The 23,904-nt window shown below is 42.0% G+C and overlaps 1 protein-coding gene and 1 pseudogene across 4 annotated transcripts in view; one reads left to right on the top strand and one right to left on the bottom strand.

Annotated features, from left to right (window-relative positions):
* Positions 1–2,535, top strand: part of COPS4 (COP9 signalosome subunit 4) — a gene marked incomplete at both ends in the record, with an annotated part of 43,812 nt that extends 41,277 nt beyond the window's left edge. For 2 of the 3 annotated variants that reach the window (XM_084233826.1, XM_084233824.1), the window contains one exon: positions 2,402–2,535. In XM_084233826.1, the coding sequence (XP_084089952.1) occupies positions 2,402–2,535 (134 nt within the window). The remainder of the gene's footprint in view (positions 1–2,401) is intronic. The other variant, XM_084233825.1, reaches the window with a different exon arrangement.
* Positions 2,536–21,215: 18,680 nt separating this feature from the next.
* LOC311170762 (large ribosomal subunit protein P1-like) lies at positions 21,216–21,577 on the bottom strand (annotated as a pseudogene). The gene has a single exon. The product of its transcript is annotated as a large ribosomal subunit protein P1-like (transcript).
* Between the last annotated feature and the right edge of the window lie 2,327 nt (positions 21,578–23,904).

The raw sequence follows: 23,904 nt of genomic DNA, 5'->3' as shown, positions 1-23,904 counted from the left end.
TTCCCCTTCTTCAGACTTCCCAATATCAGTTTGCTATAGCTTTTGGTTGAATGGTTACTTAACTGTGTTTGCTGTATGTGTTACAGATATTTTTCCCTTTCTGTCAGTTGTGTTTCCTGTAGTCAGTGCATACTACACACACAGTAGCATTTTTCGTATTGTCAGATATAGCAGTGTTTAATTTATGACTTTTGATTTTCCTATGTATTAAGAAGGTGTTCTGCATTTTAGGGTAAAATTAATTTTCCTACAATTTCTTTTATACTTTTATTTATTATTTTGTATTAAGAAATTTTATGTGACCTAGTCAGATAAAATTACCTAGTTCTGAAACAAATATCACATGTAGTGATATTTAGTCTGTTCATTTTTGTGTATAATTTTAAGGTATGGTTTACTTGTTTTGTTTTTTTTCAAAGATGGGTAACCAGTTATGCAAGAATAATTTATGAAATGAAATATCCTTTCTGACCTTTGAGATCGTTAAGGTTCTGCATATAATCATACAGGGAGCACATATCTGTATATTATTTGGATTATTTGGTTCCACTGATCTGAAACAATATGGTAATAAACAAATTTATAATGAATTTTATTGTAGTAAACTAGCTCCTACCCTCTACTATTTTATCATTGAGTTGAAATTCACAAAACATGGTTAATTATAAAATGAACACAATTCAGTGAAATTTAGTATGTTCACAAGGTTGTACAAACACCGCTTCAGCCAAGTTCCAAATCATTTTTTTTTTTTTAAAGATTTATTTATTTATTTATACAAGCACTGGGTACAGTCAGAAACGCGGGAAGGTGAGAGAATTTACCAGAGCCAGAGCGGGGAGCAGAGCAGGCAGAAGGACCGAAGTACACTGCTGAGGGGAGCAGCGGGCGGCAGGAGAGGTCTGCACGCCATGTGGGACCCTCACCCGGTGGCTGGGGAGCAGCCGGGGATCGAACTGGTGCTGCAGAGGCTGCGGGCAGCTTCACAACCCAGCGCTCAACCGCTGCGCCACAGGGGAGGCCCAGTTCCAAATCATTTTAATCTGCTCAAACGGAAATCCTGTATCTGTTAAGCAGTTACTTCTGATTTCACCTTCTGCTCAGCCCCTGACACCTGAAATCTTTCTCTGGATTTATCTATTCTGGATATTTCACATAATGGAATTATTTAATATGTGACTTTTGACTTCTTTCACTTAATATATGTAGTGCTTTTAAGTTTCATTCATGTTTTAGCATGTAACCATTTCTTCATTCCTTTTTAAGATTGAGTAATATTATTGCACTGGATAGATATTATACCACAATCCTGCTGCTATTTTTAATATTTTAAAAATTATTTTGACTATTCTCAAACATCAGTTTTTCCATATGACTTTGTCTCTTTTAGAAAAGCAAAACAGAAAAAAGGGAAATGGTCTTTGGAATTTCTTAAAATGTATACATTTGTAGGAGAGAAGCGATTTTTTTGATACTGTATTTTTCATTTTGGCAATGTGATTTATGTCCACCGAGGTTATTTTTTGTACTTTATTAAGATTTTATATTTTTTCCCTTCTTTAATTCTGTGCCCATATTTATTTATTTATTTATTTATTTTAGATTTATTTATTTATTTATACAAGCACTGGGTACAGTCAGAAGCACGGGAGGGTGAGAAAATTCAACACAGACAGAGCGGGGAACAGAACAGGCAGACTGACAAAGAAATACACTGCTGAGGGGAGCAGCGGGCGCTGCAGGAGAGGTCTGTGCACCATGTGGGACCCTCGCCAGTTACCGGGGATCGAACCGGCGCTGCAGAGGCTGTGGGCAGCTTCGCAGCCCAGCGCTCAACCACAGCGCCACCAGGGGAGGCCCTGTGCCCATTTTTAAAAATTTGGTGCTGTTTTGTTTGGATTTCTACCCCCTTCTCCTCAGTCTATCATTTTTAAGTACATGTTGCTGATGTATTCATGATGAGTTTTTTTGTTTTCATTGTAAATATTAAAATATTTACCTTCAGAATCGAGTAGACAGCCTTAAATATATAAATAGATTTGCTTCCCCCAGTAGGTGGCAGTGTCTTATGAATCAGTGAACACTGGTGATGAGACAGTTGACTCTTACTGTGGTGGTGGTTGTGGTTTAAGTTGTTTGGTTGGTTTTATTTTGTTATCAAACACAGTAATAATAATAAGTATCTGTGTGTGTGTGTGTGTGTATAAATGTATGTATGTATGTTTTTTTTTTATATATATTGTGCCAGTGATTTAGGTATTTTTCTTAACAATTGCTTACTTATTTGCCAAGGTTTTTGGAATAAAATTAAAAAATTAATACTACTCTGTGTTTTAACTCACATTTGCTATAAATGAAAAGGAGTAATTTTAGCTTTGTATATTGTTCCTTTTTTCTTTAGCACGAGAAGCCCTGCCAACATGGGACAAACAGATCCAATCTCTTTGTTTCCAAGTGAATAATCTTTTGGAGAAAATTAGTCAAACGGCACCAGAATGGACAGCACAAGCCATGGAAGCCCAGATGGCTCAGTGAATCCTCGCAGAGCTTCTGTGTACACTATTTCTTTTTCCATGTTGTACAGATTAATTTCACTTGCTCCAAAGCATTTGCATCTTGACCTTCCATATTTCAATCCCTTTTATGCTGGGTCCCTTTAAAGAAAACTTATTAGAGCAGGAAGTACAGCATTTAAAAATACGTAGTTCTCATATATTCAGGGTCTCTGTGTATCAAGCTAACTCAGATGTTTTGAAAATTTTTTCTTTAAACTGAGTAAGTGAAATATCTGTGGCTAAAAGTTTGGGATTTGTGATAACTTTGTAGTCATGTAAAATTTAAGTGCTTTGTGCCTCTCCAAATGTGGTTATTCTAATAAATGGAGAAATGAGCCAAATAAAAGTAGTACTGTTTTTAATTAGTAAACAGTGCTTTGTTCCTTTTTTCCTTTCAGTTCAGTGGATGTTGATTTTTACTGTTTGCTGGAAATGTCAAGATGGGCCATAATACCTAGAATCACATAGCCAGTAGACAGTATGTATAAAACTTGTAGTTATACCAAATACTAGAGCACACAGGGAAGAGCTTTTCATTTAGAGAAGGAAAGGTTCCTTAGGGTTATTTCAGCCTAGTTTTGTAGAGAAAATGGGGAAAGGAGTTTTTTTAAAAGTTTGTGGGTGACTTCCAGCATGTGAGAGCTTAGAATCATTACTCCATCCTCACAACAAGGAAAGAGCTGAACAGGCCCGAAGCCAATAGATTCTCTTAGATTTACCAGAAAATTGAGGTCACAGAGCCAACCACCATAAAACAGGAGAGACAAATAGAATCACAGTTGAGATCATTTTACTGAGAGCGGAAACTGGTGGAGCAGTGATGGGTATGAACAGTAAAAAGGTAACTTTAACAAATTCCTGAGGCTGAATGTGAACCAACTTGAAAGTTAAAATCCCCCAGGACCCACTCTTTGGGAAGCCCTCCTACTTTATAGAATATATCCTCAGGAACCTTGCCAGGGTCTTTTGAATACAATCAAGGATCCCCTTGTGTTTCAGGCAGGGCAGGGGAGGGCAGGGGAGAATCACTATTCTGAAATACACCCAAGGGAAAAGTACTTATTTCGAAATATATCAGGACCATTTTCTATTACAAAGGCCTGTCCTCCAAGCAAAACTACTTTGCCAGCGCCCTATCTGACCTGGAGAAAAGACAGGACTCTGTCTTTTCAACCCCCTTTAACCTTATAAAAGGAGGGAAGAAAGGTAAGATACACCTGAAGGTCACAGCCCAGGGACTCAGGTCAACTAAAAATCAGGTATAAAGATAAGATATAAAGTTGAATGCTCCCTATATACCATATCAATAGGGCTATTGTATATGTCAGTGGACTGTGACTGAGAGCTGAAAACACTGTAACGGGGAAGAATAAAAACAAGGAAAATAGAGGAAACAAGCCTCTGATACTGCTTAAGCAAGTAATAAATACAGCCCAGCTCCTACCCAGATTAACATAAAATCTTACGTAAAAGCCTAATTGTCTCAGTTCCTGTGATAAGAGACATCATATCTGGCTTTCAACCAAAAAACTACAAAGCATAATAAAAAGCTAGAAATTGCATTTTTTGGAGTACATATTTGTGGCATGTTTTCTGATAATAACTAGGTGTCATATCAGAGGCATAATGGAAAATTTAGATACTTTGGGCCCTCCCTGGTGGCACAGCACATTGAGCGCAGCGCTGTGAAGCTGTCTGCAGTCTCTGCAGCGCGGGTTTGATTCCCGGCTGGCCAGGGAGATTCCCACGAGGCGTGGCAGACCTCTGCTGTCTGGCCCGCTGTTCCCCTCAGCCGTGTATTTTGGTCATCTTTCTGTTCTGCTCCCTGCTCTGTCTCTGGTGAATCCTCTCACCCTCCTGTGCCTCTGGCCTGTAGCCTAGCTCTTGTATAAAAATAAATAAATCTTTTTTAAAAAATTTAGATACTTTGTGTGGAACCAAGCGTAAGTATTCTTAGCCATTGCTTTGTCATTTTGTGTGTAACTGCCATTTTAGAATTTCAGGTCTTGCTGTCCTGGGAAAAGACTGCATTCCAGAGTTCGACCCCCACCCCACTCTGGTCTTATCTCAGTCAGCTAGCCACAGCAGAGCCGAGCAATTCAGGCCACTAATAGGGTCAAACTAGCCATAAAATAGAGCTGCATCTTGATGGGACCATTCAGCTCAAAAACTGAAACTGCACCCACCGTTGTTAGGAAATGCACCTGTGTAACCAATGAATGTTTGCCAACATGATTTAATTTTTAGAGATCAGCTTGTAACCCTATGTAAGATCCCTGTTCCCTTTGTTCAGGGCTCCCAACCTCCACCGTTATATTGGTGCGTGTCGTGGGCCCGGACTCAAACCCGTAATAAACTCCTTTATGCTCTTGTAGCGACTGTCTGTGTGTCCTTGGGGGCTGCACTGGTCGAGGCTGGGCACAACACTTTGCTAAGTAAATAAAAGACAACATGAATCTAATCAAATAGAACAAATAGGTGATAAAAATACAGATGTGAGGTACATCGAAAAGACTGGAAAAAATGTGTCAAAACTAATATTGGTTATCTTTGGGTGGCATAATAGAAGGAGTGCCTTTTTCTTCTTTCCTGCATTTCCCAAATATGCTACAATATTAGTGTGATGACTGATTTTATGTGTCTGATTAGACCATGGGGTGCCCAAATATTTGGTCAAATATTCTGAGTGTGACGTGAGGGTGTTTTGGAGTGAGACAATGGTACTTTGAATCAGTAGACTCAATAAAGCAGATATCCATCCCCGACGTGAATAGGTTCCATCCAGTCAATTGAAGAGCTGAGAAGACCAACAGCTTGGGTAAGAAGGAACTTTTCTGAATGTCTTGGAGCAGAACCACCAGTCTCCTACCTTCAGGCACAGACTTGGATTCAGCATATTTTTTTGTGTTTAAAATTTTGGAAATGAGGTGCCTCCCTGGTGGTGCAGGGGTTAAAGTCTCAGTGCTATCAAGCTATTGCCCATCACTGCGCCTGAGTTCCATCCCCGGCCAGGGAGCTAACCCACACAGCAGACCTCTCCTGGCTTGCCTGCTTCTCTTCTCAGCAGTGTATTTCAGTAGATCCCCCTGTTCTGCTTCCCACTCTCTCTGGTGAATCCTGTTCCCCTGTTCCCTGTCCCGCACCTACACCCCAGTTCTTGTATGCGTAAATAAATAAAAATCTTTAAAAAATTTTTTTTGGAAATGAAACTTTTAGCTATACATTAAGTACACTTCACTGATTTTAAAATCAGTAAGAGAGGCCTCCCTCGTGGCACAAAGGGTTAAGTCTCAGCACTATGAAGCTGTCAGCAGCCACTGCAGCATAAGTTTGATACCCGGCCAGGGAGGTGACCCACATGGCGCAGCAGACCTCTCCTGACTCACCCGCTGCTCTCTCAGCAGTATATTTCAGTACATCTGCCTGTCCTGCTCCCCACTCAGCCTCTGGTGAACCCTCATCCCCTGCATCTCTGGCCTGCACCCCAGCTCTTGTATGCATAAATAAATCTTAAAAAAAAATAAGAGCAATGAGACTCAACAAAAACAAAGAAAACAATCCAGTCAAAAAATGGGCAGAAGAGGGCCTCCCCAGTGGCGCAGCGGTTGAGCGCTGGGTTGCGAAGCTGCCCGCAGCCTCTGCAGCGCCGGTTCGATCCCTGGCTGCCATACGAGGGTCCCACATGGTGTGCAAACCTCTCCTGCCGCCCGCTGCTCCCCTCAGCAGTGTACTTCGTCACTCTGCCTGTTCTGCTCTCCCCTCTACCCCTGGTAAATTCTCTCACCCTCCCACGCTTCTGACTGTACCCAGTGCTTGTATAAATAAATGAATGAATGAATAAATAAACAAATCTTTAAAAAAAAAAATGGGCAGAAGAGCTAAAAAGAAACTTCTCTGAAGAGGAAATGCAAATGGCCAACAGGCATATGAAAAAATGTTCAACATCACTTGTCAATCAGGGAAATGCAAATCAAAACCACAATGAGATACCATCTTACACCAGTGAGAATGGCACATATTAAAGAAACTAGCAACAATAAATGTTGGCGAGGGTGTGGAGAAAAAGGAACTCTCCTGCACTGCTGGTGGGAGTGCAAACTGGTCCAACCACTATGGAGAGCTGTGTGGAGATTTCTGGACCTACTAAACATAGAGCTTCCATATGATCCAGCAATTCCACTCCTAGGTATTTACCCAAATGACACAGAAACATCAATTCCAAAGAGCACCTGCACTCCTATGTTCATAGCAGCACTGTTTACAATAGCTAAGCTATGGAAACAACCCAAATACCCAAAAATAGATGACTGGATCAAGAAGATGTACATATACACAATGGAATATTACTCACAATCAAAAAAGATAAACACATTCAGTTTGCAGCAACATGGATGGCGCTGGAAGGGATCATGCTCAGCAAAATAAGTCAGAAAGAAAAAGAAAAATACCGGATGGTCTCACTCATAGCAGGAATTTAGAAAACTTAAATAAGAGACCAGGAAAAAGACTAATCAATACAAAGTAAAAATCAAAATCAACAAGCAACTCTAAGCCAGAGACACACTATGGAGAGGGGCGGAGGGAGGGGCGGGGAAAGGAAGGACTAGAGTCAAAATAAGGGGGGGTGCAATTGTATGGGGAATATAACCATAATGAAAATGCATACATTGTGCAAAGATGAAAAATGATGTAAGAATTATATAAAATAAAATATAAAAAAATAAGAGCAAAAGTCTTTATAAAGCTTTTACTAGAGATTTTATTTCTTTATGAATTTTGAATTACTGTCCAGTGTCTTTTTATTTCCCCTGAAATATTCCCTTAAGGCAGGATAGAGGTAGAGAACTCTTTCAGCTTTGGTTTATCTAAGAATGTCTTAATTTCTCCCTCATTTTTAAAGGTCAGTTATGCTAGATAAAGGAGTCTTGGTTCGCAGCTTGCTTCCTTCCACACCTTGAATAGATCAGTTCACTGACTTCCAACCTCCAAGGTTTCTGATAAATGTGCTCATCTTATTGGCAAAAAATAGAGTGAAAGCTGTCATCTTCCCATCTTTCTAGATGTATGGTAATGTACCTTACCACGTGTTAGCAACAGATCATTTTCCTATAGTATTGCAATATCACTTAATTTGTAACATCATTTCTAAACCAATCAGTTTAAGGAAAATGAGTATGTTAAGCATACATTAGGAGGTCTTTGAAAAGTCAAAAACTAGTACAGATTTCAAACTGGAAATGAAAAGGCCTTTTAAAGCATCTTACACGTTTTAATTTTTTAATAGACATCAATCTTCAGTAATTCATATAAACACAAACCTCTGAAGTCCTTTTTTCACTTGTGGAATATAGAGAAACAAAAGAAAGGAACTGACAAAACAAAAACAAAACCCTAGAAATATGACTGCAGAATTGAGGCTATGGAAGGTAAGAGAAGGGCATAGGGATAAAGGAGTCGACCCAACAGTCTAGTGTAAAGGATCATGGGTGCTGTGGTGGTAGGTGTGGTGAGACATACATCTGAGGTGATTTCCCCGTAAATCTAAGTGTTGTAAAGCAGTGTCACCTTAATTTAAAACAAAATCTTTTTGTTGTGCCCATGTCAGAGAAGTCCACACTATGACTCATCCCTCCATCACCAAGTTATTCCAGGTGATCTACACAGGATGATCTGATCCTCCTAGAGTATGTTAAAGTCATACACTGGCATGCTGATCTTTGGGACCGTGGTTGCATGATAGAAAAAGGGGCCGGAGTCAAGTTTAACAAATTAAACAAGCTTTGTTTAACAATTTGTGCTGCAGTACTGCTGAAAAGGAATTGCCAAGCAAATAAATCTTTCCTGCTAAAGGGTCTTAGGCCTGGTGCAGTAAATAATCCAATGCAATTGTAAATAACAAGTTTGCTTACTTGATAAACCTGTCCTTAGAGAGCTTTCCAATTAAGTTTTTAGCTTATCTAAATGATGTTACATTTTAACAAGGTCGGACAGCCGGCCAAGCTGATTTATCTCTGGAAGGACATCCCCAAATGTCCATCTTTCCCCCTTTGTCTAGGAGTTTTACAGCAAATAGTTGTGCTTGCTAACCCATGTTATCAACGTAAGATGCTTGTGTATAAAAGAAACCCTTTGTCTCTAGACCGGTGCTCAGACAGGGCTACCCAGGTCTGGACCTCATTGCATGAGTAATAAAGCTTCTCCTGACCTCACCATTCCTGAAGTACCGTACCGCTTGTTCTTCCCTTGCCTGGGTAAAAGGCTAGAATTTATTTCTGCAATACTGCCATCATAGAGGGATAGTGCATTGGGTCTTGAAACCAGTGAATCTCCTTATTGAGACCCAGCAAAATATAAAACTTGGAGATTTTAGCTTGAGTTTAGAATTTACTGACCCAAAGCAAACTGTTGCTGCGTTCCCTGCACCCAGGCTCCAGTTAGGAGGAGACCAACACTGCCAAAGCTTTCAGGAAGAGCAAATCCAAAATACCTGGTGAACTCAAAGGATGGTTTGGTGCCCCCTGAGTAAAAGTGAGGGCCCTGGGAAGTGTGCAGCAGAGTTTCCAGAATATACTGTGGGAGTTTGGCCTTTCCATGGGCTGCTTTCTTTTTGTAACTGTGGGACCAAACAGTCCCTCTGAAGTGGGACAGGGGGCATCTTGGGTGTGCTTGCTCCTTCCCCTTGCCTGTAATCTTGAAAACAAGAACACTTACAATAGTGCCTGTAAGTCATAGCTTAATGATCAACAGCAAATCATTACTTACTTTCTGTCCCTAGTAACTTCTTTGTTTTAGTGACTTTTCTGACCTCTCCTGACTAACCCGCTGCTCCCCTTAGCAGTGTATTTCGGTCGTCTGCCTGTTCTGCTCCCCACTCTGTGTCTGATGAATCCTCTCATCCTCCACACCTCTGGCCTGTATCCCAGTTCTTGTATGCATAAATAAATAAATCTTCAGTGAAATGTCTGAGCAGTTCAGACACTACAAAGTGGAACTGTTACTGCACTTGGACACTTGGTGGCGCATATGAATCTTGAGAACTTAGCTTCTTGAACTTAACTCTGACCTTGTCCTCACTATATTACTGAGATCCCCTCTGGGTGGGGTTTGCTCTTCGTTGTCTGAACATGCACCTCTTAAAGAAGCATGACTACTGTGGCCACACAAGTCTGCTCCATGTAGAGTAAGGTCATCCTTTGTGTTAGGCTCCTTGTGGTCTATATAAGGGAGAGGCTGTTACTCCCAGGGAGACACCTGGAGCTTCCTGTGGCTCCATTGCTTCGTTAAATCTCAGCTTCAAAAGCAGCTGCCTTGGGGAGAGTCCTCATTTCATCCTTGAGTGAGGAACTCAAGAGCCCACTGCCCCTGCCTGGTAACAAGAGGTCTGGCAGCTGGAGGTTCCCAGGGAACTCCATGAAGAGTCAGATGTCTGGGGGAGTCCAGAAGGAGAAGGATTTACAGTAAGAGACAGCAGGCTGGAGGAATGGAGAAGATGGAGGAAAAATTACTTTCGAGATGTAAAGGTCCAGGAACCCAGCATTTACACTCTAGCTTTGTTCTGAAAATAGTTGGAATTCAGTAAAAACTAATGTTGCACAGTGATAGGTTCTGTGGAGAGTATAAATAATAATGAACGCCTTTTAAAAATTTACCAAGTTCTGTATTAAGTGTTATTTAGTCCTCACAATAACCCTGTAAAGGTGCATCAGCCCATTTTGTAGTGAAGGAAATCACCGTGACTCATGAAAACCCCCTGGGCTGGCAGGGAGCAGAGCCCGTGTCTGAACGCAGGTCCTCTACTTCTAAATCCCATGCTCTTTCCCATGGAGTGTGACTCTGGCAGCTCTAGGAAGCTTGAAGATGAGACAGACACATGAGAAAAGACCTGAGTATGCAACTAAGTTTTTTAAATCCGAGTGGTCTTGTTATCGACATCCATGGATAAAAGCGTCTCCTCTGACTTGGCCCATTTTATTTTATTTTTAAAGATTTATTTATGCATACAAGAACTGGGGTACAGGCCAGAAGTGTGGGGGGTGAGAGGGTTCACCAGAGACAGAGTGGGGAGCAAAACAGGCAGACTGACCGAAGCACACTGCTGAGGGGAGCAGCAGGCGAATCAGCAGAGGTCTGCTGCGCCATGTGGGTTGCTCCCTGGCGCGCTGGGCAAAAACTCTTGCTGCAGTGGCTGTGGACAGCTTCATAGGTTGCGTCTTAAGCCCTTGCACCACCAGGGAGGCCCTGACTTGGCCCATTTTAAAAACTGAAGTTCAAAGTTGAAAAATAATTCATCCACATAATTACTGGCATCTCCAGAAAGAGCCTCTTGGAATGATGGCTTGTGTTCAAATGAGGAATAAACATCCACATAGCTCTAGCCCAAGAAGCAGTGTTTTGAGGGAGTCAGTGTAAAGGCTATTTCGTTCCCCCTCTGTGCAGATGTTTAGAAACCATAGAATGTAATGATGCAGATCGAGAAAGGCTTCTGTATGATTGGCGACAGTTTATTTTTTATATTTAAAATGTGGAATGCTTCACAAATTTGCATATCATCCTTGAGCAGGGGCCATATTAAACTTCCCTGTATTGTTCCACTTTGAGTGTATGTGCTGCCAAAGCCAGCACCATTGACATTTTACAAAGTCTATCCAAAAATAGTGGTTCTCTTCAGAGTCCTCAAAATCATTGATTTCTTCTACATAGGATGCCAAGAACTGGATATTCCTTTATAGTATAGTTTTCCTTCCAGATAACCCCAAATTGGGTGATAAAGTGTAAAGGTCAGGAACGGGCACAGTGCAGGTTTTCTGATCCCATGCAGACTGGGTAAAGGAGGAGTCTGAGTCCTCAGTGGTTTTTTGCAGGTCTTTATTGGGGTTCAGCGGGTACGTGGCAGGCAGGGGTGCTGGGGGGCTGGGAGGCTGGCAGCCTATTTTTCCAGGCCTCCCAGCCCCCAGCAAATCCTCACTCTATCTGGGCTCTCTGATGATCTCGGCTTCTCTTCGGCTTCTGCTGCTGCTTTCTCGGCTTCTGGCATCCCTGTGACCCCGCCCTTAAAAGCACAATCTTAGCGCAGGTGAACCCACTTCAGGTACCCGCCATCAAGCATGCATTCAGGATCACAGGATTCCCTCATCTATCCTGATGGCGGGAGGGCAGAAAAGCCTGATACCTTTTACCTTACCCTACATAAAGCATTAGAATGTTTTTAAACATTTATTTATGCATATAAGAACTGGGGTACAGGCCAAGGTGCGGGGGGTGGGGTAGGTGTGAGAGAATTCACCAGAGACAGAGTGGGGAGCAGAACAGGCAGATCTACTGAAATACACTGCTGAGGGGAGCAGCTGGCAAGACAGGAGAGGTCTGCTGTGCCATGTGGGTAGCTCCCTGGCTGGCCAGGGATGGAACTCCTGCTGCAGAGGCTGCAGATAGCTTCATAGTGCTGATGCTTAACCCCTTTAAAGCATAGGATTTTATTTGATGTAGAGGTAATGCTAGTACCAGGATGGTTGCACCCCTGTTCCCTTCAATTTAGTTCTAATCCCTCAGAACTAGAAGTCTCTGAGGGACTTATCACCCCAATGGATTGTGATGATGTTGCTGTTCTCTATTAAGAACCAATCCACTACATTGAGGTGGAAAATGAGTGAACAAATCACAACTCTTGACTGCTCCTTGAGTGTTTTACCTGAGACAGAAGCATATGAAAGAGGACACCTCGAGTTTCTAAAATCCTAACCACCCCAACCCTCTGGGAAAATAAACCTTCATTGCAAAAATAAACCTAATTCAGGGCTCAGGTGTTGCTACTTCTTTTTATTTATTTATTTATTTGTTTGTTTGTTTTGTTTATACATGCACTGGGTACAGTCAGAAGCACGGGAGGGTGAGAGAAATCACCAGAGCCAGAGCGGGGAGCAGAGCAGGCAGAAGGACCGAAGGACACTGCTGAGGGGAGCAGCGGGCGGCAGGAGAGGTCTGCGCGCCATGTGGGACCCTCCTTTGGTGGCCGGGGAGCAGCCGGGGATCGAACCGGCGCCGCAGAGGCCGCGGGCAGCTTCGCAACCCAGCGCTCAACCGCTGCGCCAACCGGGGAGGCCCAGGTGTTGCTACTTCTTCACCAGAAGGGGAGCTGCTCTCCCTTAGCCATTGAGCCCTCTCTTAAACCAAAGTGTGGCCTGACTTTTGTCCTCCCATTTAATTTTCCTCCTCTACTGTCCTTTTTTGTGCTTCATTTATTAACGTGGTGTAGGGTAAGGTAAAATGTATCAGGCTTTTCTGCCCTCCCGCCATCAGGATAGATGAGGGAACCCTGTGATCCTGAATGCATGCCTGATGGCGGGCACCTGGAGTGGGTACACCTGGGCTGAGACTGTGCTTTTTAAGGGCGGCGTCACAGGGACGCCAATAGAAGCCAAGAAGCCAAGAAGCCAAGAAGCCGAAGAGAAGCAGAGAGAGAAGCAAAGAAGTGGAAGCAGAGAGCCCAGAGAGAGTGCGGATTTGCTGGGGGCTGGGAGGCCTGCCAGCCTCCCGGCCCCCCAGCCCCCCTGCCTGCCATATGCCTGGTAATCCCAATAAAAAACCTGCAAAAGCCACTGAGGACTCTGACTCCTCCTTTACCCAGTCTGCTGGATCAGAAAACCTGCACTGTGTCTGTTCCTGCCTTTACACGTGGTTACTATATAATTTATTTTCAGAAACTACAAAAAATTATTAAATGGTTAAAATAGACTGACAGGTCAATCTTGAATGGGGTGGGAGGGTTTGAGGATGGGGTGAGGAAAAGGAAAGATGTTTTGATGTAAACAAAACAAGTACATTTGAGTGTGTTTTGTATATTTCTGGAGCTAGAGGAGTGGGTGTTGAGAGGTCCCTGTAGATTAGTTCAAGAATGGTGCGGGGGGTGGGGTGGGTGTGAGAGGATTCACCAGAGACAGAGTGGGGAACAGAACAGGCAGATCTACTGAAATACATGGCTGAGGGGAGCAGCGGGAGAGACAGGAAAGGTCTGCTATGCCATGTGGGTAGCTCCCTGGCCAGATGAAACTCGTGGCTATTGATAGCTTGATAGCACTGTGTCTTTAACCCCTGTGCCACCAGGGAGGCCCCAGGTGTGATAGATTTTTTAATATAATTTGTGTGCATAGTGAGAAAGAGAGAAGGCAGGATTTCAAACAATAGTGTCTTTTTTAGGCATAGATTTATTTAGAAATCTTATATTAGACAGTTGTTAACATTTCTGCTACCTAGGCAACAAAATATGGTTCTGTTGCTGACATCTTTTCATTTTTAACAAAGTGAAATCTTAAACTCTTTTAACCAACTTGTAAAAAATAAAAGCTAAACTTGAATATATTCCTTTATCTTAAGGAAACTTATATATATAATCCTTTATCTTATTTTTTATTAAATACTATTTTATTTATTTTTTAATTTTCTTTTTTTATTTAAATTTTTTTATATTCCCCTAACAATTACAACCCCATTATTTTGACCCCAAGCCTTCCTTTCCCCACCCCCCAGCCCCCACAGAGTGTCTCTGGTTCATAGTTGTTTGTTGATTTTGATATTTTCTTTCTTATAGTTACTTTTTCCTGGTCCCTTATTTAAGTTTTCTAGATTCCTGCTATGAGTGAGACCATCTGGTATTTTTCTTTTTCTTTTCTTTTTTTTTTATATGTATTTATTTATTTATACAAGCACTGGGTACAGTCAGAAGCGTGGGAGGGTGAGAGAATTCACCAGAGCCAGAGCAGGGAACAGAACAGGCAGACTGACGAAACACACTGTCAGCTGAGGGGAGTAACAGGCGCGGCAGGAGAGGTCTGTGCGCCATGTGGGACCCTCGTCAGCAGCCGGGGATCGAACCAGCACTGCAGAGGCTGCAGGCAGATTTGCAGCCCAGTGCTCAACCGCTGCGCCACCAGGGGAGGCCCCTATTTTTCTTTTTCTTTCTGACTTATTTCACTGAGCATGATCTCTTCCAGTGCCATCCATGTTGCTGCAAATTGCATGTGTTTATCTTTTTTGAATGCTGAGTAATATTCCATGGTGTATATGCACCACATCTTCTTGATGCAGTCATCTATTTTTTGGCATTTGGGTTGTTTGCATAGCTTAGCTATTGTAAATAGTGCTGCTATAAACATAGGGGTGCAGGTGCTCTTTGGAATTAATGTTTCTGTGTCCTTTGGGTAAATACCTAGGAGTGGAATTGCTGGATCATATGGAAGCTCTATGTTTAGTAGGTCCAGAAATCTCCACACAGCTCTCCATAGTGGTTGGACCAGTTTGCACTCCCACCAGCAGTGCAGGAGAGTTCCTTTTTCTCCACAACCTTGCCAACATTTGTTGTTGCTAGTTTTTTTAATATGTGCCATTCTCACTGGGTAAGATGGTATCTCATTGTAGTTTTGATTTGCATTTCCCTGATTACAAGTGATGTTGAACATTTTTTCATGTGCCTGTTGGCCATTTGCATTTCCTCTTCAGAGAAGTTTCTTTTTAGCTCTTCTGCCCATTTTTTGACTGGATTGTTTTCTTTGTTTTTGGTGAGTCTTATCAGCTCTTTGCAGATTTTTGTGATCAGTCCTTTTTCATTGGTGTTGTGTGCAAAAATGTTCTCCCAGTGGTGGGGTTTCTCTTTGTTTTTGTCAAACAATAGTGTCTTAATAAAACTCCAAAAATTGCCCATCCCCTCATGTGCAAATGACCAGTCAAACTGACTTGGTGGGGTCAGTGAGGGTCGGTGGGGGCCAAAAGCTTGACACAAGTCTAAGGTGCCCTCTGGCAGAGATCCACAAAAAAGGGGTTAGGTAGGCCCTAGATAGCTGCCAGAAGGAGAAAGTCAAAATTCAAAATATACCACATTAAGGTAACAGCTGCCATTGTCTCTGCCAAGCACCAGGAGCAGCCTCCTCACATGTCTCTCACCTGTGTGTCTCTTCCAAGTCTTCCACCTATGTGTCTCCTTCCAGCAGAACGAGGGTGCAAGACAGAACTGAAAAATTCAAGAGAATCTGAACATGCATGTGTTCGTTATAACCAAGTGTGGCTGCTTCTCTTCTAGGCCCTAGCTGTCCCCATTCAGAAAGTCAGGTCTAAGGAATGCTGGGAATTGTAACTCTTGACACCTGTGGTGTCTTTGGTGCTGGGCATGGAGTCTGTAAAAACAACAGGGGGTAGATTGTTTCTCTAACACTAGTTTGGGTTTTTTGTTTGTTTGTTTTGTTTTTAAAGATTTAGTTATTCATTTTACACAAGAACGGGGGGGGGGGGGGGCGAGTACAGGCCAGATGCACAGGAGGGTGAGAAGATTCACCAGAGACAGAGCGGGGAACAGAACAGGCAAACTGACGAAATACACTGCTGAGGGGAGCAGCGGGGGTGGCAGGAGAGGTCTGCACGCCATGTGAGATCCTCGCTGGCTAGCGGGGATCAAACCGGTGCTGCGGAGGCTGCGGACAGCTTCACAGCATGGTGCTCAACCACCTGCGCCACCAGAGGAGGCCCTAACACTGGTTTTTAGTCAGGAATGAACTGCAAAAGGTTTACAATTATTTGAAATAAAGTTCTGGGGATTTCATCAGCATTAGAAAGAACTGTGAAAACAATCTCTCTACAGCTCAGGTCAAAGAAGTCTGTGACAGGTTAGCAGAGATTAGCGCACAGTGACTGAGGGACTCTAGCAGAGCTACTTCTTGTTTTCTCATTTTTAAACTAGGATGTGATTAGCAATCTAATAAGCAACAATGAACATCATTTTTGTTGAGTATTGTTTTAGAAAAAAAAAAAAAAAGAAAAGTGCTGCGCCTCCCCTGGTGGCACAGCGGTCGAGCGCTGGACTGCGGAGCTGTCTGCAGCGCATGTTAGATCCCCGGCGGCTGGGTGAGGGTCCCACATGGCGTGCAGACCTCTCCTGCCGCCCACTGCTCCCCTCAGCAGTGTATTTCATCAGTCTGCCTGTTCTGTTCCCCGCTCTGTCTCTGGTGAATCCTCTCACCCTCCCACGCAGCTGGCCTGTACCCCGGTTCTTGAATAAATAAAAAAAATTAAAAAAAAAAAAGGCTTTGAAATTTAAAAAAAAAAAAGTGCTGATATTTGAGTTCAAATTCCAGGTCTAGCACTTACTAACGGCCTTTCGATAATTTACTAACCTTCTTGAATCTTAGTTATTAACTTGGACAATTTATTAACTCCTTGCATCTCCTCAGTTCCTATGATCTGCAAAATGTTATTAATATTTGCTTTACCATGCTGCTGAGGAAGAAGTCAATGGAATATTTTTCAGAGCATCTAGCACCATGCAAAGCATGTTATATGTGCACAATAATGGTTGGTTGGATCACTATTGAAGCTGAGTTAGAGAAACACTGTAGCATTGTTCCAAGTATTTTTATGGCTACAATTTATTACACCTTAATAACTAATCATTTTCATAAATTTTCTTGTGTTTTGTGAAATATACACTGGGGTAAAGAGGCATTTAGGATTAAAGAGGCATTAAGTCTGCTTTTACTAAAATGGTTCAGAAAAATAACTTTCTCTACATATAGATTTTTATATATATATATAGAGAGAGGGGGGAATTAAATAAATAGAATGTTGATATCTGGGTAACCTTTTTTTTTTTTGGTAGGACCCTCGTCGGTGGCTGGGGATAGAATGATGATAGAACGGGGATAGAACTGGGATAGGTTGCGGGCAGCCTCGCAACCCAGCGCTCAACCGCTGTGCCACCAGGGGAGGCCCTGGGTAATCTTTTTTTTTCAATTTATATCTTTTACATCATTGTGTATTCCCTGTAAAATTTCCACCACCAATTCACCCATGAACCATCACCATAGTCCCTTGTGCTCTTCTCTCCCCTGTTTTGATCCCTTTTCCTCCCACTCCCTCACAGAATGTCTCTGATTTATGGTTGCCTGCTAATTTTGTTATATTATTATTATTGTTATTTCCCCCCTTTATTTGGTTCCTCATATATTCCTCCATCTGGCTTATTTCACTGAGCATGATCCCTTCTAGCTCCATCCATGTTGCTGCGAATGGCAGGAGTTTATCTTTTTGATTGCTGAATAGTATTCCATTGTGTATATACCACATCTTCTTGAGCCAGTCATCTATTTTTGGGCATTTGGGTTGTTTCCATATCTTACCTACTGTGAATAGTGCTGCAATAAACATAGAAGTGCAGGTATCTTTTGAATTAATTTTTTGTGTCATTTGGGTAGATTCCTAGGAGTGGAATTGCTGGGTCATATGGTTGTTTCATTTTTAGTAGTTTGAGGAACATCCACACAGGTTCCATAGTGGTTGGACCAATTTGCATTCCCACAAGCAATGTAGGAGGGTTCCTTTTTTTTCCACATCCTCATCAACATTTGTTGTTTCCTGTTTTTTAAAGATTTATTTATTTATGCATATTAGAATTGGGGTACAGGTCAGAGGTGTGTGGGGAGGTGGGTGAGAGGATTCACTAGAAACAGAGTGGGGAGCAGAACAGGCAGATTGACTGAAATACACTGCTGAGAAGAGCAGCAGGAGAGACAGAAAAGGTCTGCTGCGCAATGTGGGTAGCTCCCTGGCCTGCCAGGGATTGAACTCGTGCTGCAGAGGCTGTGGATAGCTTCATAGTGCTGTCCTTAGCCCCATGCGCCACCAGGGAGGCCCCTGTTTCCTGTTTTTTTTTTAACCTGTGACATTTTCACTGGTGTAAGTTGGTATCTCATTGTGGTTTTGATTTGCACTTCCCTGATTATAAGGGATGTTGAACATTTTTTCATATACTTGTTGGCCATTTGCATTTCCTCTTTGGAGAAGTGTCTTTAGCTCTTTGTCCATTTTTTGACTGGATTGTTTACTTTGTTTTTGTTGAGTCATGTGAGCTCTTTGTAGATTTTTGTGATCAGTCCCTTATCAGTTGTATTGTGTGCAAAATTTTTCTCCCAATCAGTGGGGTGTCTCTTTGTTTTGATTAGTGTCTCTTTTGCTGTACAGAAGATTTTTAGTTTGATGTAGATGTTTGTTCATCTTTTCCTCAGCTATCACTGCTTTGGGGGATATGTCTTTAAAGATGTTACTGAGATGTATGTCGCATAGAGTTTTGCCTATATTTTCTTCTTTATATTTTATGGTTTCTGGTCTTTCATTCAGGCCTTTTATTCATTTTGAGTTGTTTTTTATGCATAGTATGAAGTAGTACTCTAGCCTCATTCTTTTGCATGTAGCAATTCAGTTTTCCCAGCACCATTTATAGAACAAACTGTTCTTGTTTCATTGCATATTCTTTGCTCATTTGTCAGAAATCAGTTGTCCATAAATATGTGGGTTTACTTCTGGGTTCTCTATTGATACTTGGGTAATCTTAATGAAGGTTATTTACACTGTAACAGGGCAGACCTCAGGAAAAGGGGAGGTTCCAGTTTCCCTGCTCCACCCAAAAATATGTTTAGATAGAATTTTCTAATATCTCCAGAACAGGGAAGAATAGAATACCCCCTGCCCTGTAACCATGCTATCACTATAACTTTTCTTTAAGTTTACGATTATATCAGAATAAAAAATATATAATACTACTGAATCCCTAGCATATAGCAAACACTAAACAAGACATTCACATACATTATCCCCACATCATTCAATGCTCATAATAATTGTAAGAGAAAAATCCTATTATGATCTTCATCATTTTACAGGTGTGGCAACTGAAATTCAGAGAGCTTAAGCTATTTAACGAACAGCAGTATTTGGGGCACTAAGATTCAATGACAGGTCTAACTTCAAATTCCATGTTCTTAAATCACACAAGTCCCATTAGTTACTGGCATCAAAAGGACAAAACAAAGTTTACAAAAGTATTAAGAAGTTGAAAGCTTAAAAAGTTTGGGATTAGTGTGTCCCAGGGTCCAAGGGTTGCTTGAAGCAATAGGTCAAAAAGGGCACTGTTTTAGGGTGTAGATCCCAAAAACTCACCTTCCTTTTCAATAAGTTCCCTGTTCAAAGTGGACCACATTTTTTTTAAAAAGATTTATTTATTTATTTATACAAGCACTGGGTACAGTCAGAAGCACGGGAGGGTGAGAGAATTTACCAGAGCCCAAGTGCGGAACAGAACAGGCAGACTGATGAAATACACTGCTGAGGGGAGCAGCGGGCACGGCAGGAGAGGTCTGTCGCGCCATGTGGGACCCTCGCCAGTGGCCTGGGATTGAACCGGCACTGCAGAGGCTGCAGGCAGCTCTGCAGCCCAGCTCTCAACTGCTGCACCACCAGGGGAGGCCCCAAAGTGGACCATATTTTGAGAAATAGTTGAATTATTGAGACTCCTTATCCAGTCTGTTCCCCTTCACCAAGGGTGAAAAATACATTTGAATAAAAGGTTTTTTTATAATAGAAATAATGTCATAGCACTTAATGTAGGTGTATTTCTGCCTAGTATAGTACTTCACCCCCTCAACAAGCATTTATTAAATATTTTCTGTGCCCAGTAGTGAGCAAGTCCCCGTGGTTGACACACAATAGAGAGAAAGTCCAGTTAGTTTCCATTTCAGAAAGGTTTAATGCTGGTAAGGTGGTAGCATATCACTGTGGCATTAGTGTCCCACCAAAAATATGTTTAGATAGAATTTTCTAAGATCTCCAGAGTAGAACAGGCCTTTTCCAGTATGTGTCACTTTGTGTAATATATTTGGGATGTGGCACTATGGTCAATACAAGGTCTGTGGGTCTCAGAAGAAATTGCTACCATTATTATTTTTTTAAAAAATTTATACTATTTGTCTATGCATACAAGAGCTGGGGTATAGGACAGAGGTGTGGGGGTCAAGATACAGAGTAGGGAGCAGCACAGGCAGACCAACTGAAATACACTGCTGAGGGGAACATAGGGCAAGACAGAAGTGATCTACTGGCTATGTGGATCAGCAACCTAGCCAGGGATAGAACTTGTGCTGCCCATAGTTTCATAGTGCTGAGTGAAACTCAACCCCCCTTCACCCTCCTGCCTCCCAGGCCCCTGCTACCATTATTTAAAGAATACAGATTATGTAGATTTAGGGATATTTCTTGAAACAACCTTTTTATTGGAGAAACCTGTCTTAAGGCAGGGCAAACACCCAGAGGCAAAGTTTTGTTATATGAAATCAGAAGAATGGTCTAAAAAAGAAAAAAAATAGGAAGTGTAATTGATATGCTGAGAGAAGAGGGAAAAAGTGGATTTATAAAATGCTCAACTAAAACTAGACGGTCAGGTGGCATGAAGTCCTAGCAAGGAGTCTAAGAGAGGAGGAGGAGCAGGAGCTGGTGGTGTGGATGGAAAAGTGGTGCTGAAAATAAGCGAGAAGAGCATCTCCCAAATTGTATGCTATGGAACTAGCATCTACTGTGTTCTCAACACTGCCACCTACAGCAGATCATGGGAACAGCAATAGTAGTCATGTAAAAATCTTATAATGAAACAGCTGCTTGAATGTCTGAGGAAATGTTCTAGTTTACCCAAAGAGTCACCACTGGTAGACTATGAGATCATGATATGTCATCCTTTTGAATTTCTTTTTAATAATATGTGACCCTTTACTCTGGATCCCCAGACATGCATTACCTTGGTAACCATTTCATTTTAACAGTTCAAATATTTACTGAATGTGTTACAAAAGACCTTTAGTCAAAAAGACCAAAGCCCATGTCATCATCAGACTCCTCAGATTCTTCTTTCTTTGCCTCTACTTTCTTCTCCTCAGCTGGAGCAGCAGCAGTGGAAGGAGCAGGACTACCTGCAGGGGCAGCCCCTGCAGCTGGGGCAGGCCCACCAGCCCCTACATTGCAGATGAGACTTCCAATGTTGACATTGGCTAGGGCCTTTGCAAACAAGCCAGGCCAGAAAGGTTCAACATTTACACCAGCTGCTTTAATGAGCGCATTGATCTTATCCTCCCTGACCGTCACCTGGTCGTCGTTGTCACCTGGTCGTCGTGCAAGATGAGAGCCGAGTAGATGCAGGCGAGCTCCGAGGCCGAAGCCATGGTGCGGGCGAGGGCTGGACAGACGCTGCCGGGCGCGGTGCTAGTCGCAGGATGAAGTGAGGGGCTCACCCCAACGCGGCCTTAGCTTCCTCGGAAGGACCGAGCACCTTAGCGACAGCAGAGGAAAAGCAGTAACCATTTCATTTTAAAATTTCATTTCATTTTTTACTTTTGATGTACAAAATGTAACATTCCATCTCTCAAAGTGCAACTGCTGATTTCCTCAGATAGAGATACTCTTGAGCGATAAGTTTGCAAAATATTGTCTACATTTTCTGTATTAAAATTCATTGTAGCTTAAAAACAAAAACCCCAGAAGGCAGAGCATCAACAACAGACCATTACAATAGTGAGGCAAAAACCTATTAACTGCAAAGAGAAATAGATGAATCTATGGTCCTACTTGGTGACTTCAACACCCCCCCCCCCCATCAGCAATGGACTGATTTGGCAGGTAAAAAATTGGTAAGGGTGCAACTGGAGTTCAATTACACTTCACAGCACCCTACCATCGACCAAGTAGCTCTAACTGACATCTGCAGATTAATTCCTCCAAAAGCCACAACATACACACGATACTGAACGCTGGCCTCAGATTCCCTCAGCCAATAAAAGGAAACAGAGTTTGAGGAAAAGGAAAGTGGTTTAATTTGTCAACAAATGAGGAAGGCAGCAGACTCATGTTTGAAAGACAACTGTCCTCTTTGGCAGAGGGCAGGGTTATTTATACAAAGGAGTAAAACAAAAGGGAGATGAAAAGGGTAGGCATGTCCTGTGGATGCAGGCATATGGAGATTTCTGGTAAGCGCCAGCTTGCTTTGTTAACACCTGATGTTTAACTTCCTTATTATCCTCTTAGGGAAATGTCCTTCCTTTTCCTTAGACTGCAAGAAGACAAACAAGGGGTCTTCAAACAAGGGGTAATTGCAAGAAATACGGGAAAGGCAAACTTGTGAATTCTTATCTGAGAGATTGGTCATAAAGAAGGCAAACTTGTCAAATAAGGCGGAAATTGCAAGTGAAAGGGGAAGACAAACTTGTTAATTCTTATCTAAGAGACCAGTCATTTGTAACTGCATCACACATATGTCTCATGCTCACATGGAACATTCACCAAAAGACCACATCTTGAGCCATAAAACACACCTAAGCAAATTAAAAAGAATAGAAATCATCCATGCATACTCTTAGATCATGATAAGGTTAAACTAGAAAACACTAACAGAAAGATAGCTGGAAAATTCCCAACTACTTGGAGATTAAACAATAGGCTTTTATTTTTTTTATTATTTTTTTTTAGAGGCATGTTTATTTGTTTATTTATTTGTTTGTTTATACAAGCACTGGGTACAGTCAGAAGCACCAGAGCCAGAGCGGGGAGCAGAGCAGGCAGGACCGAAGTACACTGCTGAGGGGAGCAGCGGGCGGCAGGAGAGGTCTGCGCGCCATGTGGGACCCTCTTCCGCCATGTGAGACCGCCGGGGAGCAGCAGGGGATCGAACTGGCGCCGCAGAGGCACCCTCTTCCGCCATGTGGGACCGCCGGGGAGCAGCAGGGGATCGAACTGGCGCCGCAGAGGCCGCTGGCAGCTTCGCAACCCAGCGCTCAACCGCTGTGCCACCGGGGAGGCCCAACAATAGGCTTTTAAATACCATATGGGTCAAAGAAGAAACCTCAAGTGAAAGTGAAAAAGTGTTTTGAACTGTTCAGTGAAATGAAAGCACAGTTTATTAAAATTTGTGAAAGCAGTGTGTACATCAAAGAAATATCTAAAATCAGTAATCTAGGATCCCATCTTAGGAAACTAGAAAAAAGAAAATTTAATCCTGAGTAAGTAGAAGAAAAGTAAGAAGGAGAAGTAGGGTAGATTAGAGCATACATCAGTGACACTAAAAACAGGAAATGAAGAAAACCAGTGAAACCAAAAGTTGATTCTGTCAAAACATCTATAAAATTGGCAAACTATTCAGGTAGTTAAAACTAAAAAAAGAAAGAAGATTAAAGATGAACTTATGCCCATCTTGTTAAAATTATTTCTAAAAATCCAAGAAGAGGGGATGCCCCCTAATACATTGTATGCCAACAGTACCCTAATGCCAAAACTAGACAAAGATGATAAAAGGAAACTATAGACCAATATCCCCAATCAATATTGATGCAAAATTCTTCAACAAAATACTGACAATCAAGTTCAAAAATATACTACAAGGATTACACATCATACCCAAGTGGGATTTACCCTAGGGATGAAAGGATGGTTTAATATTTGTAAATAATTCAATGTAATATATTATATAAACAAAAGAAATGATAAAAATAATATGGTA

The sequence above is a fragment of the Talpa europaea genome (assembly GCF_964194135.1).
Source record: "Talpa europaea genome assembly, chromosome: 5".
Taxonomy (NCBI): Eukaryota; Metazoa; Chordata; class Mammalia; order Eulipotyphla; family Talpidae; genus Talpa; species Talpa europaea.
The sequence above is the reverse complement of the archived record's forward strand: the minus strand, read 5'-3'. Positions and strand labels throughout refer to the sequence as shown.